This window comes from Oncorhynchus keta, chromosome 10 (assembly GCF_023373465.1).
Source record: "Oncorhynchus keta strain PuntledgeMale-10-30-2019 chromosome 10, Oket_V2, whole genome shotgun sequence".
In the NCBI taxonomy this organism is placed as follows: domain Eukaryota; kingdom Metazoa; phylum Chordata; class Actinopteri; order Salmoniformes; family Salmonidae; genus Oncorhynchus; species Oncorhynchus keta.
Window position 1 is genome coordinate 13,112,112 of NC_068430.1, and position 16,934 is coordinate 13,129,045.

At 41.3% G+C, this 16,934-nt stretch overlaps 1 protein-coding gene across 1 annotated transcript in view; it reads right to left on the reverse strand.

The window, feature by feature from the left end:
- Positions 1-16,934, reverse strand: part of LOC118388233 (synaptotagmin-2-like) — a 51,650-nt gene that overhangs the window by 15,348 nt on the left and 19,368 nt on the right. The window contains exons 2-3 of the mRNA XM_035777078.2: positions 370-600; positions 6-166 (exon numbers count right to left, since the gene is read on the reverse strand). Of these exons, the coding sequence (XP_035632971.1) occupies positions 6-166; positions 370-571 (363 nt within the window). The 5' untranslated portion in view covers positions 572-600. The remainder of the gene's footprint in view (positions 1-5; positions 167-369; positions 601-16,934) is intronic.

The following is a 16,934-nucleotide window of genomic DNA, read 5'->3' on the forward strand; positions in this document are numbered from 1 at the left end:
CATACCTCGTCTCCTTTCATGTTCTTCATGTTGAGGCCATCTTTGCCCTTCTTGCCCTTCTTGTTCTTCTTCTTCTTACAGCAGCACTTCTTGATGATGCAGAAGCAGCAGGTGAGGATGAGGAGGGCGGCCACCACAGCAATAGCTATGATGGCCCAGGAGGGCACTGCAACACACACAGGGAAATTATGAGGAAAATAACACTACTGTGTAAATACCTCAATATGGGTTGGACTCTTATGAGATCACTCCTATGAGATCATTCAGATCTAAGATTCTATGTTCTAATATTGTTCCAATCATAGTACATGAGTTATGAGTCAGGGTTGGGAAAAAAATAAGTATTTTGGTTAACCAGGGAAGACGTACATGGGATCTTATCGATCTCGTTCATGAACTTGCTCTTGATCTCTTCGAACATGTCGTTCTTGGAAACTGTGCCGTTGCCTGGGGGTTCAGCCACGGTGGTGGCGATGGCGACGGCTGGGGCTGCGGTCATAGTGGCGCCGGTGCCCGTGGGCTCTGGACCCACCATGGCCTCAGGCTTATTCTTGAACAGGTTCCACTTCATCCTCAATGACTAGGCCGCACACACAGTCCCTGGGGCAAGTCACAGACACACAAAGAGATGGTCAGTTGCCATCACCAGCAGCACAGGCAATGAAGTGTGTATCCTTTGGTATAACACACAAACACACACACATATCAAAAAGACAAGTATTTCATCACTCATTACATGTATCACTATCATGGCAATATTTAGGGAATTAAAAACAGGCATCTGTTAGAGATTTACTTCAGCAGTTAGATTAGTCCTCTCTAGCACTCTACTCCAATAGAAACAATTTAGTAGCTGAGTATTGGTTTTCTCCACACAAAGTAACAAAATGGAGGATCTACAATTATACAATGTGACCCAACTCAATGCCTTAGCAATGTGCCAGACAGTAGAGCAGCACAGTGACAAGGCTGGAGTGGTTTGTAGGGAAATGGCCACATCACAGACCCTGAGGATAAAAATGCCAGCCGGTAGTCCTGCATCCTTAATGTACTATAAACTCCTAAATGGATTTAACTCAGGGATGAAACGGCTAATCTCATTTGTTTGAGGAATGAGACACAGTATCTTAATATTACATCAATGTCAATGGAGTAAAATTCTGTCAAATGAGCCCTCAGTCCCTTGTGAAAGCCGATATTCAACATTACAGCATTACATCACGGTCCGTTAGGGATGAAATAAAAATGAATGGTTGGAGTTAACACATCTTCTACTTGAGGTGGAAAACGTGCCAAATAAATACTAAGGCTCCCTTTCCAAAATTTGTTCCAAAGAGGACTATTTTCCATTTATGATGCGGGATCTGCTCTCTCTGAAGGAATGGCAAAGACTAAGGTGATTATAATATATCAATTATAATATGCTATGTCTCTTCTGAAACAATCATCTCCACCAAATTGAAATGAGGCAATCGTGACCGAAACATCCTTCATTCTACTGGAGTGTCTAGGTCCAAAAGGCTCCTTATCAGCTTCTACCCCCAACCCATAAGGCTGCTGAACAATTCATCACTGTTTATTATCTATGCATAGTCACTTTACCCCTACCTATATGTACATAGTACCTCAATTTCCTCGACTAACCTGTACCCCCGCATATAGTCTCATTATTGTTATTTTATTGTGTTACTTTTTTTAACTTTAGTTTATTTAGTAAATATTTTCTTAACTCTTATTTTCTTAAAACTGCATTGTTGGTTAAGGGCTTGTAAGTAAGCATTTCACAGCAAGGCCCATGTGATAAATACAATTTGATTTGATTTGAATCCTAATAGGATTAGCAATGAACTGTACTGACACAATTAACCCTGTGAGAAGGTGAGATGGAGAGGCTGAATGGGAATTATGACCTTCGGATGCATGTTAGACCAACTGTTATAGGCCCCGCCTATTGCTCCCCAAAGTTCTCAGGAGTTCTCAGGAGTTCTCATTATCATGTACTGACTCATAATTAGATGGATGGCTTCTCATGTCTAATCATCTATAACAGTGAATGGCTTCTCATGTCTAATCATCTATAACAGTGAATGGCTTCTCATGTCTAATCATCTATAACAGTGGATAGCTTCTCATGTCTAATCATCTATAACAGTGAATGGCTTCTCATGTCTAATCATCTATAACAGTGAATGGCTTCTCATGTCTAATCATCTATAACAGTGAATGGCTTCTCATGTCTAATCATCTATAACAGTGAATGGCTTCTCGTGTCTAATCATCTATAACAGTGAATGGCTTCTCGTGTCTAATCATCTATAACAGTGAATGGCTTCTCATGTCTAATCATCTATAACAGTGAATGGCTTCTCGTGTCTAATCATCTATAACAGTGAATGGCTTCTCATGTCTAATTAAGGATTAATTTCGGATAAATTATATTAATGTTAGAGATGAGATCACTGTGCAAATAGAAAAAGGTATAACAGGAAGCAAATTAATTATATATTTTCTAATCTACCCAGCAGGGTTTGGCTCAACTCAAATTGAAGGCAGTCAATTCAGGAAGTGATTAGAAATGTACAAATCAGAAATGTTTGAACTTTTACTTTTCAGTTTATTGAGAAGTAATTGAAAATAAATACATGTATTTATTTGTATTATTGAACTGTAATTTGAGTTAAATTCCTGAATGAACTGCCCTGCTACCCAGATGCAGGCTACGGTAATAACAGTGTTTATCAATCTGACTGCAATCCGTAATCACCAACCACAATCATAAAGAATAAGAATGCATGAAACACAATAACCCCGCGTCTGTCTTCTTCTGCGGAATCCTATAGACTACAAACAGCTGGCCAAATAAATTCTCATCTCAGGCCTCAGGAAGCATCATATCATTCTGTGCCAGTTCTGTGTTCTGTGTTCTGAGAGTAGGAAACGTTACCCAATTACATTGAAGTCTGACCATTTATTTCCCAGAATTCCTAGCTACACTGGAGTCTCAGGGGTGACACCAGCATATGATTAACATTTACAGATCACGGTGATACTCATTGTGAGTCATACTCATATTTGATTGGGTAGGACTAAGCAGGGCTGAGAAATGTCACGACAGTGTGTACCTCTAACCTTGAGCCAACCCACTCAACAACCCATAGGATAAAGAGCTACTTGTTGCCACACGGCCATTGTCCGGCTCTGCCTCCCTGCTGTCCCTATTGTATCCTTCTCCCAGGGCAGGATATCTAAGGTGGAAAATGACAAAGGCCTACTCCCCTATTCTGCACATACAGAATTGGTTATACATCTATTACTCACCAAAATCAATAATGATTACCCTATCATCTCTCCTGATATCTACAATCATATTAGTCTGGTAATAGATCAACCCTATCATCTCTCCTGACATCTACAATCCTATTGGTCTGGTAAAAGACTAACCCTATCATCTCTCCTGACATCTACAATCCTATTGGTCTGGTAATAGACTAACCCTATCATCTCTCCTGACATCTACAATCATATCAGTCTGGTAATAGATCAACCCTATCATCTCTCCTGACATCTACAATCCTATTGGTCTGGTAATAGACTAACCCTATCATCTCTCCTGATATCTACAATCATATTAGTCTGGTAATAGATCAACCCTATCATCTCTCCTGACATCTACAATCCTATTGGTCTGGTAATAGACTAACCCTATCATCTCTCCTGATATCTACAATCATATTAGTCTGGTAATAGATCAACCCTATCATCTCTCCTGACATCTACAATCCTATTGGTCTGGTGATAGACGAACCCTATCATCTCTCCTGACATCTACAATCCTATTGGTCTGGTAATAGACTAACCCTATCACCTCTCCTGACATCTACAATCCTATTGGTCTGGTAATAGACTAACCCTATCATCTCTCCTGACATCTACAATCCTATTGGTCTGGTAATAGACTAACCCTATCACCTCTCCTGACATCTACAATCCTATTGGTCTGGTAATAGACTAACCCTATCATCTCTCCTGACATCTACAATCCTGTTGGTCTGGTAATAGATCAACCCTATCATCTCTTCTGACATCTACAATCCTATTGGTCTGGTAATAGACTAACCCTATCATCTCTCCTGACATCTACAATCCTATTGGTCTGGTAATAGACTAGCCCTATCATCTATTGACATCTACAATCCTATTGGTCTGGTAATAGACTAACCCTATCATCTCTCCTGACATCTACAATCCTATTGGTCTGGTAATAGACTAACCCTATCATCTCTCCTGACATCTACAATCCTATTGGTCTGGTAATAGACTAAACCTATCATCTCTCCTGACATCTACAATCCTATTGGTCTGGTAATAGACTAACCCTATCATCTCTCCTGACATCTACAATCCTATTGGTCTGGTAATAGACTAACCCTATCATCTCTCCTGACATCTACAATCCTATTGGTCTGGTAATAGACTAACCCTATCATCTCTCCTGACATCTACAATCCTATTGGTCTGGTGATAGACTAACCCTATCATCTCTCCTGACATCTACAATCCTATTTGTCAGATAACCCTATCATCTCTCCTGACATTTACAATCCTATTTGTCTGGTAATAGACTAACCCTATCATCTCTCCTGACATCTACAATCCTATTTGTCTGGTAATAGACTAACCCTATCATCTCTCCTGACATCTACAATCCTATTGGTCTGGTAATAGACTAAACCTATCATCTCTCCTGACATCTACAATCCTATTGGTCTGGTAATAGACTAACCCTATCATCTCTCCTGACATCTACAATCCTATTGGTCTGGTAATAGACTAGCCCTATCATCTCTTGACATCTACAATCCTATTGGTCTGGTGATAGACTAAACCTATCATCTCTCCTGACATCTACAATCCTATTGGTCTGGTGATAGACTAACCCTATCATCTCTCCTGACATCTACAATCCTATTGGTCTGATAATAGACTAACCCTATCATCTCTCCTGACATTTACAATCCTATTTGTCTGGTAATAGACTAACCCTATCATCTCTCCTGACATCTACAATCCTATTTGTCTGGTAATAGACTAACCCTATCATCTCTCCTGACATCTACAATCCTATTGGTCTGGTAATAGACTAACCCTATCATCTCTCCTGACATCTACAATCCTATTTGTCTGGTAATAGACTAACCCTATCATCTCTCCTGACATCTACAATCCTATTTATCTGGTAATAGACTAACCCTATCATCTCTCCTGACATCTACAATCCTATTTGTCTGGTAATAGACTAACCCTATCATCTCTCCTGACATCTACAATCCTATTTGTCTGGTAATAGACTAACCCTATCATCTCTCCTGACATCTACAATCCTATTGGTCTGGTAATAGACTAACCCTATCATCTCTCCTGACATCTACAATCCTATTGGTCTGGTAATAGACTACCCCTATCATCTACTGATGATACAACAACTCTTTGGAAAAGTAGCTGATACAAAATACCATTATTGCTTGAGGGTTGGTATACAATACTTTCACAAACAGTGAAGGAGTATTTCTATGTCAACTATTGAAAAGGGATAGAAACTGGATATATTGTAATTGAAGATATGCTTATTGTAACATACACTGAGTGCACAGAACATTAAGAACACCTTCCTAACATTGAGTTCCACTTCCGTTTGCCTTCAGAACAGCCTCAGTTCCGCGGGGCATGGACTCTACAAGGTGTTCATGTTGACTACAAAGCTTCCCACACTTGTCAAGTTGACTGAATGTCCTTTGGGTGGTGGATCATTCTTGATACAGTGGAAACTATTGAATGCGAAAAACCAAGCAGGGTTGCAGTTCTTGACACACTCAAACCGGTGCGCCGAGGACCTACTGCCATCCCTGTTCAAAGGCACTTCAATCTTTTGTCTTGCCCATTCACCTTCTGAATGGCACACATACACAATCCATGTCTCAATTGTTTTAAGGCTTGAAAATCATTATTTAACCTGTTTCCTCCCCTTTATCTACAGTGACTGAAGTTGGATTTAACAGGTGACATCAATAAGGGGTCATAGCTTTCATCTGGAATCACCTGGTCAGTCTATGTCATGGAATGTGTGTGTGTGTGTGTGTGTGTGTGTGTGTGTGTGTGTGTGTGTGTGTGTGTGTGTGTGTGTGTGTGTGTGTGTGTGTATGAGCCTGTGGGTGTGTATGAGCCTGTGTGTGTGTGTGTGTGTGTGTGTGTGTGTGTGTGTGTGTGTGTGTGTGTGTGTGTGTGTGTGTGTGTGAGTGTGTGTGTGTGTGTGTGTGTGTGTGTGTGTGTGTGTGTGTGTGTGTGTGTGTGTGTGTGTGTGTGTGTGTGTGTGTGTGTGTGTGTGTGTGTGTGTGTGTGTGTGTGTGTGTGTGAGAGGCTCTCCAATGCAAAAAGCTTCCCAGAGGTTTTTCATTCCCTCTAAAAGGGCTGGATGACAAAAACGATCTGTCTCAGTTTAGTTGACAAGCAGTTTCTAAGGCCCATCTAAATGAGCAAGCAAGACAATTGGGCAGGATTGGGATACATGGCAGGCAAACGTAGAGCTTAACCCAGATTACATGTGTCCTCACTGGAGACAAACCGACACAGCAGTTATACAACGGATCTTTACTGACTTTTAAAACAGCCAGCCAGATCACCACGTGCAATCTATTTTGCTCGAGATCAGCCTGCCAGATCAGCTAGATCACCACGTGCACTCTATTTTTCTCTAGATCAGCCAGCCAGATCACCACGTGCACTCTATTTTGTATAGCTTTTACCATCAAAGAATGTTACCTTGTCAAACCAACAGCCTTTTGTTGTAGATGTAAAGAGGTGTTTATATGTAGTTGACATATTTATGTTTTCAGAAACTTTGTGTAAACTGTACAGTTGTCTACCTAAGATACCAAGTATTAAGTCAATGCTATACTGTATGTAGGAAATGCATTGTCTAAAGTCGAAACAGACAGTGAAATGATCAAGACATGGGTCAGCAGCAACAGTAAAACAGTATTCTGTCAGCGTAGTTCATAACTTGTATGAGGCTGTGATTCAATGCAAGGGGCATTATAGCGCGGACAGGTCCTTTATGATTGAACCGACATGTGCAGCGTTTACCGTGAATGCAACCTACGCAAGTGCTGCATTGTCGGCTGTATAGTGTGCTGCTCTATAACGTGGCTTGGATTGAAACCAGGTCTGTGTCTTCGTAATGAAACCTCGTCTTCATTGACCTATAGGCCACAAATCAACACGCTTTGCATCTCCAACAGGTGCATTTTTTTAAGTGTTTAAAAAAACCTTAAAACAGCTAAAGGCGATATGCTATCCCACTCCACAAGACATGTGTTCAATTCCAGACTCCTTATGAAACGCTACAGCAGAGAAACTAGTTGTTGCCGAGCAAATCAGATCCAGCTGAATTGTTTCTGTCTGATACCTTACAGCCTGCCTGAGGCCATGCTAGCCAATGGAGTTTGGGATCAGACAAATCAAATGACTAATTATTTGATGTCACAGACAGAATGAAAATGGCTAGAATAGACATAACTGCTTACTCTGTCCTCGCTCTCATTTATCGATATACACCAATCTTAACAGATAAGGATAATTATATGACTAATTTAAATGATTCCTGTCAAACAAATGTACATCATACATCACGACTTATAATAATTGTCGTAACAGCAATTCTCACAGGCTATATTCAATCATAGCATAATAACCCTTGTCTAATTCTCAACTTGTATAGCGACTGTAAGGAGACAGAGACAAGAAGAGAAAGCTATCCATCCTATTCATAGTAGTACGTACTGTACCTCAACGCTGCAGGTACTCTTAGCACTTATATACATACATACCAGTGTCTACATTTATGCAGTTCAACACAGGACAGCTCCACTTAGCTTGTCACAAACCGAAAGCCCCAGAAACACACCATACAAACCCAATACAAACCCCTCAAATGGTCTAATGATTTGCACATTCATAGTTCAAATCTTCAAACAACAGAAGAATCATTTGACAATCATTTGACACTGTATAATAAAACCAAAATCAGTATTAAAGTTATCCTTAAATGACCTGCATGTCTATATTACCCGCTGATTACCATTTCCAGGGAGGAAATGAGAGTGAGGTAGAAAGTATTACCAGTCTAATGTGATGTTCCCACTGGCTGGGTGACCCATCCAATAATCAGGCTCGTAGGGCTAACGTTTCCGTGCCGTGGTAATATCTACTGATTTCTCCCATAAGCAGAGACTGCAGTCTTTCCCCTCACTTCTCTCCACTGCAGCAGAGCAGTTCTTTCTCTCGCTCTCGCTCTCGCTCTCTCTCTCTCTCTCTCTCTCGCGCCCTCTCTCTCTCGCGCGCCCTCTCTCTCGCTCCTCTCTCCAGTACAAACCGTCTCCCGCCTTTCCCACCCTCAATCACACACCTCCTCTCTCTCAATTCCCTCCTCCTTCACTGTCTCTCCCTCAACATACACACACACACACTCTCAATTACCTCCTCCCTCACTGTCTCTCCCTCAACATACACACACTCTCCAATTGTCTCTCTCTTACTCTCTTCGTCCTCATTTGCGATGCTGCTCACACTGCTGAATGCAGTATGCTGTGCATCAGTCTAGCATCTGATAGCCAACATAAATTATCAATATTTAAACCCCCGTTCTCTGTTCCTAAGGGTTGGAATGGCTCACCGATTCTCTGGTATGAAAGAGGGATGGGAGAGAGATGGAAAGATAGGCATGGAATGAGAGAGAAAGAAACAAGAGGAGAAGAGGAGAAAGAGAGAGAGAGGGAATAGGGAAGAGGGAGGGGTATAGGTGTGAGGATAGAGGGAAAGAGAGAAAATGGAGAGGTAAACTATTTACACTGAAGTTGAAAGGGTCATACCATTCACTGTACTGCGTATACCAATATCTCCTCTTCAGCAAACAACCATGTATAAACATTCAGTCTTCCATTGTAGTAATGTTTGATATGCCTTATGAAGAGTCTACAATCACTCCTTATCAGCCAAGAAACCCCTTCAAAATGCAGGAGACAGAATGCAGGTTTAGTTGAGAGGGATCAGCATCTCAGAATAGTTGTGCTGATTTAGGATCAGTTTGGCCTTATAGATCACAATAAATAAGAATTTTTCTTTTTTTAACTAGACAAGTCAGTTATGAACAAATTCTTATTTTCAATGACAGTAGGTTAACTGCCTTGTTCAGGGGCAGTACGACAGAATTTTACCTTGTCAGCTCAGGGATTCGATCTGGCATCCTTTCTGTTACTAGTCCAACGCTCTAACCACTAGGGTACCTGCCACCCCAGACTGCACGGACAGGGAAGACCTGATCCTAGATCAGCACCCCTACTCTGAGATGATTGACATATGGCTCCTGGTGAACATGTCCTCCTCACAACACATATCTTACATGGGAGGATTTGAAAGGTGACAACAGGATGTAACAAGGATAAGGCCTTGGTGGAATCATGACAGTTATCTTGTTACAATTCACAGAATAGATGTAACAATGGACAAACCAAATGATCCATTTGACCTGTTTTGATTAGGATACCAAGATTATTTGATTATATGTCACGATTCATTACAAAATTACAATAGAAAATAACAAGATCATAGAGCTACTATGTTATTGATCCAGCATGAAATCTTGTTTCATATAGCTGCAAAGAAAAGGATTTTCTTGTCATTTTAACTCTGAATTCTCAAGTTGTTCGAGTGCACCTTGAGGTTATTATGGTGTTAGTCTACTCTACAGTATGGAGTTAGTCTACTCTACAGTATGGAGTTAGTCTGCCCAGTATGTGGTGTTAGTCTGCTCTACAGTATGGAGTTAGTCTGCCCAGTATGTGGTGTTAGTCTACTCTACAGTATGGAGTTAGTCTGCCCAGTATGTGGTGTTAGTCTACTCTACAGTATGGAGTTAGTCTGCCCAGTATGTGGTGTTAGTCTACTCTACAGTATGGAGTTAGTCTGCCCAGTATGTGGTGTTAGTCTGCTCTACAGTATGGAGTTAGTCTGCCCAGTATGTGGTGTTAGTCTACTCTACAGTATGGAGTTAGTCTGCCCAGTATGTGGTGTTAGTCTGCTCTACAGTATGGAGTTAGTCTGCCCTATAGCATAGAGTTAGTCTACAGTATGGAGTTAGTCTGCCCAGTACATGGTGTTAGTCTACTCTATAGTATGGAGTTAGTCTTCCCAGTATGTGGTGTTAGTCTGCTGTACAGTATGGAGTTAGTCTGCCCTATAGCATAGAGTTAGACTACAGTATGGAGTTAGTCTACTCTACAGTATGGAGTTAGTCTGCCCAGCATGTGGTGTTAGTCTGCTATACAGTATGGAGTTAGTCTGCCCAGTATGTGGTGATAGTCTGCTCTATAGTATGGAGTTAGTCTGCTGTACAGTATGGAGTTAGTCTGCTGTACAGTATGGAGTTAGTCTGCTCTACAGTATGGAGTTAGAGTTTGGAGTTAGTCTGCTCTACAGTATGGGCTTAGTCTGCCCTACAGTAAGGAGTTAGTCTGCTCTATAGTATGGAGTTAGTCTGCTCTATAGTATGGAGTTAGTCTGCTCTACAGTATGGAGTTAGTCTGCTCTACAGTATGGGCTTAGTCTGCCCTACACTAAGGAGTTAGTCTGCTCTAGAGTTTGGAGTTAGTCTGCTCTACAGTATGGGCTTAGTCTGCCCTACAGTAAGGAGTTAGTCTGCTCTATAGTATGGAGTTAGTCTGCTCTACAGTATGGAGTTAGTCTGCTCTACAGTATGGGCTTAGTCTGCCCTACACTAAGGAGTTAGTTTGCCCTATAGTTTGGAGTTAGTCTGCCTACAGTATGGAGTTAGTCTGCTCTATAGTATGGAGTTAGTCTGCTCTACAGTATGGAGTTAGTCTGCTCTATAGTATGGAGTTAGTCTGCTCTACAGTATGGAGTTTGTCTGCCCGGTATGTGGTGTTAGTGTGCTCTACAGTATGGATTTAGTCTGCCTACGGTATGGAGTTAGTCTGCCTACGGTATGGAGTTAGTCTGCTCTATAGTATGGAGTTAGTCTGCTCTACAGTATGGAGTTAGTCTGCTCTATAGTATGGAGTTAGTCTGCCTACGGTATGGAGTTAGTCTGCTCTATAGTATGGAGTTAGTCTGCCTACGGTATGGAGTTAGTCTGCTCTATAGTATGGAGTTAGTCTGCTCTATAGTATGGAGTTAGTCTGCCTACGGTATGGAGTTAGTCTGCTCTATAGTATGGAGTTAGTCTGCCTACGGTATGGAGTTAGTCTGCCTACGGTATGGAGTTAGTCTGCCTACGGTATGGAGTCAGTCTGCCTACGGTATGGAGTTAGTCTGCCTACGGTATGGAGTTAGTCTGCTCTATAGTATGGAGTTAGTCTGCCTACGGTATGGAGTTAGTCTGCTCTATAGTATGGAGTTAGTCTGCTCTACAGTATGGAGTTAGTCTGCCTACGGTATGGAGTTAGTCTGCTCTATAGTATGGAGCTAGTCTGCTCTACAGTATGGAGTTTGTCTGCCCGGTATGTGGTGTTAGTGTGCTCTACAGTATGGAGTTAGTCTGCCTACGGTATGGAGTTAGTCTGCTCTATAGTATGGAGTTAGTCTGCCTACGGTATGGAGTTAGTCTGCTCTATAGTATGGAGTTAGTCTGCCCGGTATGTGGTGTTAGTCTGCTCTACAGTATGGAGTTTGTCTGCCCGGTATGTGGTGTTAGTGTGCTCTACAGTATGGAGTTAGTCTGCCTACGGTATGGTGTTAGTCTGCCTACAGTATGGAGTTAGTCTGCTCTATAGTATGGAGTTAGTCTGCTCTACAGTATGGAGTTAGTCTGCCTACATTATGGAGTTAGTCTGCTCTATAGTATGGAGTTAGTCTGCTCTACAGTATGGAGTTTGTCTGCTCTACAGTATGGAGTTTGTCTGCCCGGTATGTGGTGTTAGTGTGCTCTACAGTATGGAGTTAGTCTGCCTATGGTATGGAGTTAGTCTACAGTATGGAGTTAGTCTACAGTATGGAGTTAGTCTACAGTATTTAGTTAGTCTGCCCTATAGTTTGGAGATAGTCTGCTCTACAGTATGGAGTTAGTCTGCTCTACAGTATGGAGTTAGTCTGCTCTACAGTATGGAATTAGTCTGCTCTACAGTAAGAAGTTAGTCTGCCCTATAGTTTGGAGTTAGTCTGTCTACAGTATGGAGTTAGTCTGCTCTACAGTATTTGCTTTGTCTGCTCTAGTCTGCTCTACATTATGTGGAGTTAGCCTTCCATATAGTATGGAGTTAGTCTGCTCTACAGTATGGAATTAGTCTGCTCTACAGTATGGAGTTAGTCTGCTCTACAGTATGGAGTTAGTCTGCTCTACAGTAAGAAGTTAGTCTGCCCTATAGTTTGGAGTTAGTCTGTCTACAGTATGGAGTTAGTCTGCTCTACAGTATTTGCTTTGTCTGCTCTAGTCTGCTCTACAGTATGGAGTTAGTCTGCTCTACAGTATGGAGTTAGCCTTCCAAGTATGTTGAGTTATAATTCCCTACAGAGTCAAGATTGTGCTTAATCTACTGCTAAATAACATGTTGTGACCTCTTGGTTTGTAAGATAAGGCAGTTTTGCATACCCCATCCATTCATCTGTTTAACTCCAGCAGAAATCACCCTTCCACCATATGGTATCCTTTCATTTGCACAACAAATTGGTGACATAAAAAAAACAGAAATAATAATGTTCTCCCTTGAATGAAACTGACCGGTTTGTCTTCTAACTAGCTGCCATGTTCCTGTCCTCCCAACCCCTCTAGTTTGAGCCGAATCCTCTATCAGCATTCCAGTAAGGACTTTAGTGGAAAAGTACTATTTCTGCTCATCTCCAGCACTCTCCCAGCCACCTCCAGATGGAATGCCTCATCCATCTCCAGAACTCTAACAGCCACCTCCAGAGGGAATGCCTCATCCATCTCCAGAACTCTCCCAGACACCCCCAGAGGGAATACCTCATCCATGTGTTTGTGTGGAAGTGAACAGCTGGTGGCAGCCAGACCGGCCCAGCAGGGGCTCTGTCTCTGCCATGTTACAGGATGTTATGACTCCCTTTGCACAGAGGGGGGCAGTACTGAACTCACAGCTCACTGTGCATGGTCCGGTTATGCCCTCGGCTGGAATAAGTAAGAGTTGATGTTGTGCTATGTCAATATTCCCTAAACGAGTGGTATTTAAACTTTTTCAGAGGGGACCCCATTGTTTCCTATAGAATTTCTGTTATAGATTTCGCGATCCCACGCCATCCCAAATCTGAAGACACCGCCTTATGATCGGTAAATGTAGATTTTTACATTAACAAATAACCTTTAATTCATTAAATGTTTATCTCTTATGATGAAAAGAAACCAATAATTACATTTACTAAATTAAGTTTTATTTTTCAAATGATCTTTATCAAAAACGTTAGTATATCGTCTCGTACAATAATCTGTATTATTATTTTTTAATTTTTTGAGGGGGGGGGTGAAGTGTGCAGATTATTGTATGAGATATATCTATATATATATGTACATGTTTGCGGCGACCCACTGCAGTTCCCACGACTTTAAATACCACTGCACTAAACCTTCCTTAATACCCCCTCACTCCCTACCCACTTACTCACTCTCCCCTCATGGATGTTAAAGCATTTGATTTGTGTAACATTGGGTTAGCAGGAGTTCCCTTAACATCATTTGATGTCTTTTACATCTGTGAGATGGAGTGAACAAGCACATACTTTGGGGGGGCGGGCAAGAAATCGGACAGCAGCCAGTCTCTGGGTGGAAGTTGCCCAGAGGTACAGATCATGTTTTCATTGACTGAGTATTAGTAATGACGAACAAACGATGCTTGTACTTGTACACAAATCATGTGACAGGAATGTCCTGTTATGTCAGGTGAAAGGGATACCGTGTTGTTGGCTGGAATTGATTACCTTGTCTTTGGTAGTGACCTCTCCCTCCCATTATCTCTAACAATAACATAGCCCACATCCAGCCCCATGCTGTATCTGGCCTATATACAGTACCCGTAAAAGGTTTGGACACATCGACTCATTCAAGGGTTTTTCTTAATTTTGTATTATTTTCTACATTGTAGAATAATAGTGAAGACATCAAAACTATGAAATAACACATACGGAATAATGTAGTAACCAAAAATGGTTATACAAATATATTTTATAAGTAGCCACCCTTTGTATTGATGACAGCTTTGCAGACTCTTGACATTCTCTCAACCAGATTCATGAGGTAGTCACCTGGAATGCATTTCAATTAACAGGTATGCCTTGTTAAAAGATAATTTGTGGAATTTCTTTCCTTCTTAATGCGTTTGAGCCAATCAGTTGTGTTGTGACAAAGTAGGGGTGGTATACAGAAGACAGCCCTATTTGGTAAAAGACCATCCAAATTATGGCAAGAACAGTTCAAATAAGCAAAGAGAAACGACAGTCCATCATTACGGTAAGACATGAAGGTCAGTGTTACGGCTTTCTAGGTGTGAAGGAGAGTCGGACCAAAATGCGGCGTGTAGATTGCGATCCATGTTTATTCAACTGAAGCAACACCAATCTAAATATAAACACTACAAAACAATAAACATAACAAAAACCGAAACAGCCTAATACTGGTGCACATACACACAGACCAAGGACATCAGGACACTAAGGACAATCACCCACGAAACACTCAAAGAATATGGCTGCCTAAATATGGTTCCCAATCAGAGACAACGATAAACACCTGCCTCTGATTGAGAACCACTTCAGACAGCCATAGACTTAACTAGAACACCCCACTAAGCTACAATCCCAATACCAACACACCACATACAAAAACCCATGCCACACCCTGGCCTGACCAAATAAATGAAGATAAACACAAAATACTTCGACCAGTCAGTCAATTCGGAAAACGTCAAGAACTTTGAATGTTTCTTCAAGTGCAGTCACAAAAACCATGAAGAGCTATGATGAGGACCGCCACAGAAAACGTACCTAGTCAGTTGTACATCTGAAATGTGTCTTCCACATTTAACCCAACCACTCTGAATCAGAGAGGTGCAGGAGGCTGCCTAAATTGATATCCACGTCTTCAGAGCCTGGGAAACGGGCAGAACACCAGATTTTTACATTGTCAGCTCTGGGATTCAATCCAGCAACCTTTCAGTTACTGGCCCAAAACTCTAACCACTAGGCTACCTGCCATACCGGAAAGGAAGACCCAGAGTTACCTCTGCTGCAGAGGATAAGTTCATTTGAGTTAACTGCACCTCAGAGTGCAGCCCAAATAAATGCTTCACAGAGTTCAAGTAATAGACACATCTCAACTGTTTAGAGGAGACTGTGTGAATCAAGCATTTGTGGTCAAATTGCTGCAAAGAAACCACTACTAAAGGACACCAAAAAGAAGAAGAGACTTGCTTGGGCCAAGAAACACGAGCAATGGACATTAAACCGGTGTGATGGTGTGGAGGTGCTTTGGTGGTGACACTGTCTGTGATTTATTTCAAATGTAAGTTACTCTTAACCAGCATGGCTACCACAGCATGGCTACCTTCTGCAGCGATACGCCATCCCATCTGGTTTGCGTTTGGTGGAACTATAATTTGTTTTCAACAGGACCATGACCCAACACATCTCCAGGCTGTGTTAGGGCTATTTAACCAAGAAGGAGAGGGATGGAGTGCTGCATCAGATGACCTGGCCTCCACAATCACCCAACCTCAACCCAATAGAGATGGTTTGGGATGAGTTGGATGACAGAGTGAAGGAAAAGCAGCCAACAAGTGCTCAACATATGTGGGAACTCCTTCAAGACTGTTGGAAAAGCATTCCAGGTAAAGCTGGTTGAGAGAATGCCAAGAGTGTGCAAAGCCGTCATCAAGCAAAGGGTTGCTACTTTGAACAATCTAAAATCTAAAATATACTGCACTTTGATTTGTTTCACACTTTTTTGGATACTACATGATTCCATATGTTATTTCATAGTATGGGTGTCATCACTATTATTCTACAATGTATAAAATTATAAAAAAAATAAAGAAAAACTCTGGAATGAGTAGTTGTGTCCAAACGTTTGACTGGTTGTGACGCACATGTAAATGTGCTACTGTCATCTATCTCACTAATCCACTAATTGATGGAATTGAAACTTGTGGCTGTGGAAATCAGTTCACTGAAATATGAGATAAACTTTCCCAAAGTCTTAATGTAATGTTAGTGCTCTATGCTCATTGAAAAGATTACAGGAAGTTAACTAGGCCTATATTTTGTCAGTATTTTTCCTAGAGAAAATATCAGATGATTCGGGTTGAACTATCTATACCAAACTGGGTTTTCTGAGGACTACAAAGAATTATCTAAGAACTGGGTCTTAGCTCCATTTTTCTAAGTGCATTTTTATTGAACCAGAAAAACACTCCCAAAAGACTAGTTTATGGAAACTACTTTGAATATCAATTATTCTAATAAAAAGTCAAACATAATTGTCTTTGTGTTAACAGGAGAAAATAATACAATTAAATGCAAGTGATTTTTCCAGAAGCTAATTAGAATACTCCCAACATATCATCAACTCGGGATAGCTTTATCCAACAACATGTTTTATCACATTGTTCCAGCACTGCCAGTGTTGAATCCCCATGTGAAGACTTAGTTTTCACAATTCGTTAGAAAAACCTTCTTTTTTTTCCCCGTACCCATTCAACATGACCTTGGTTAACATCTGCAACACACAGACTACAGAACAACACCAGCCCAAGTGAAGAGATATGGCTGACCAGAGGGGTTTTTAGTTGTCACTTGTCTAAAGTGTGTGGTGGATTGATGATGATACTGTGTTCAAACAGACCCATAGATCTAGACTGTATGTT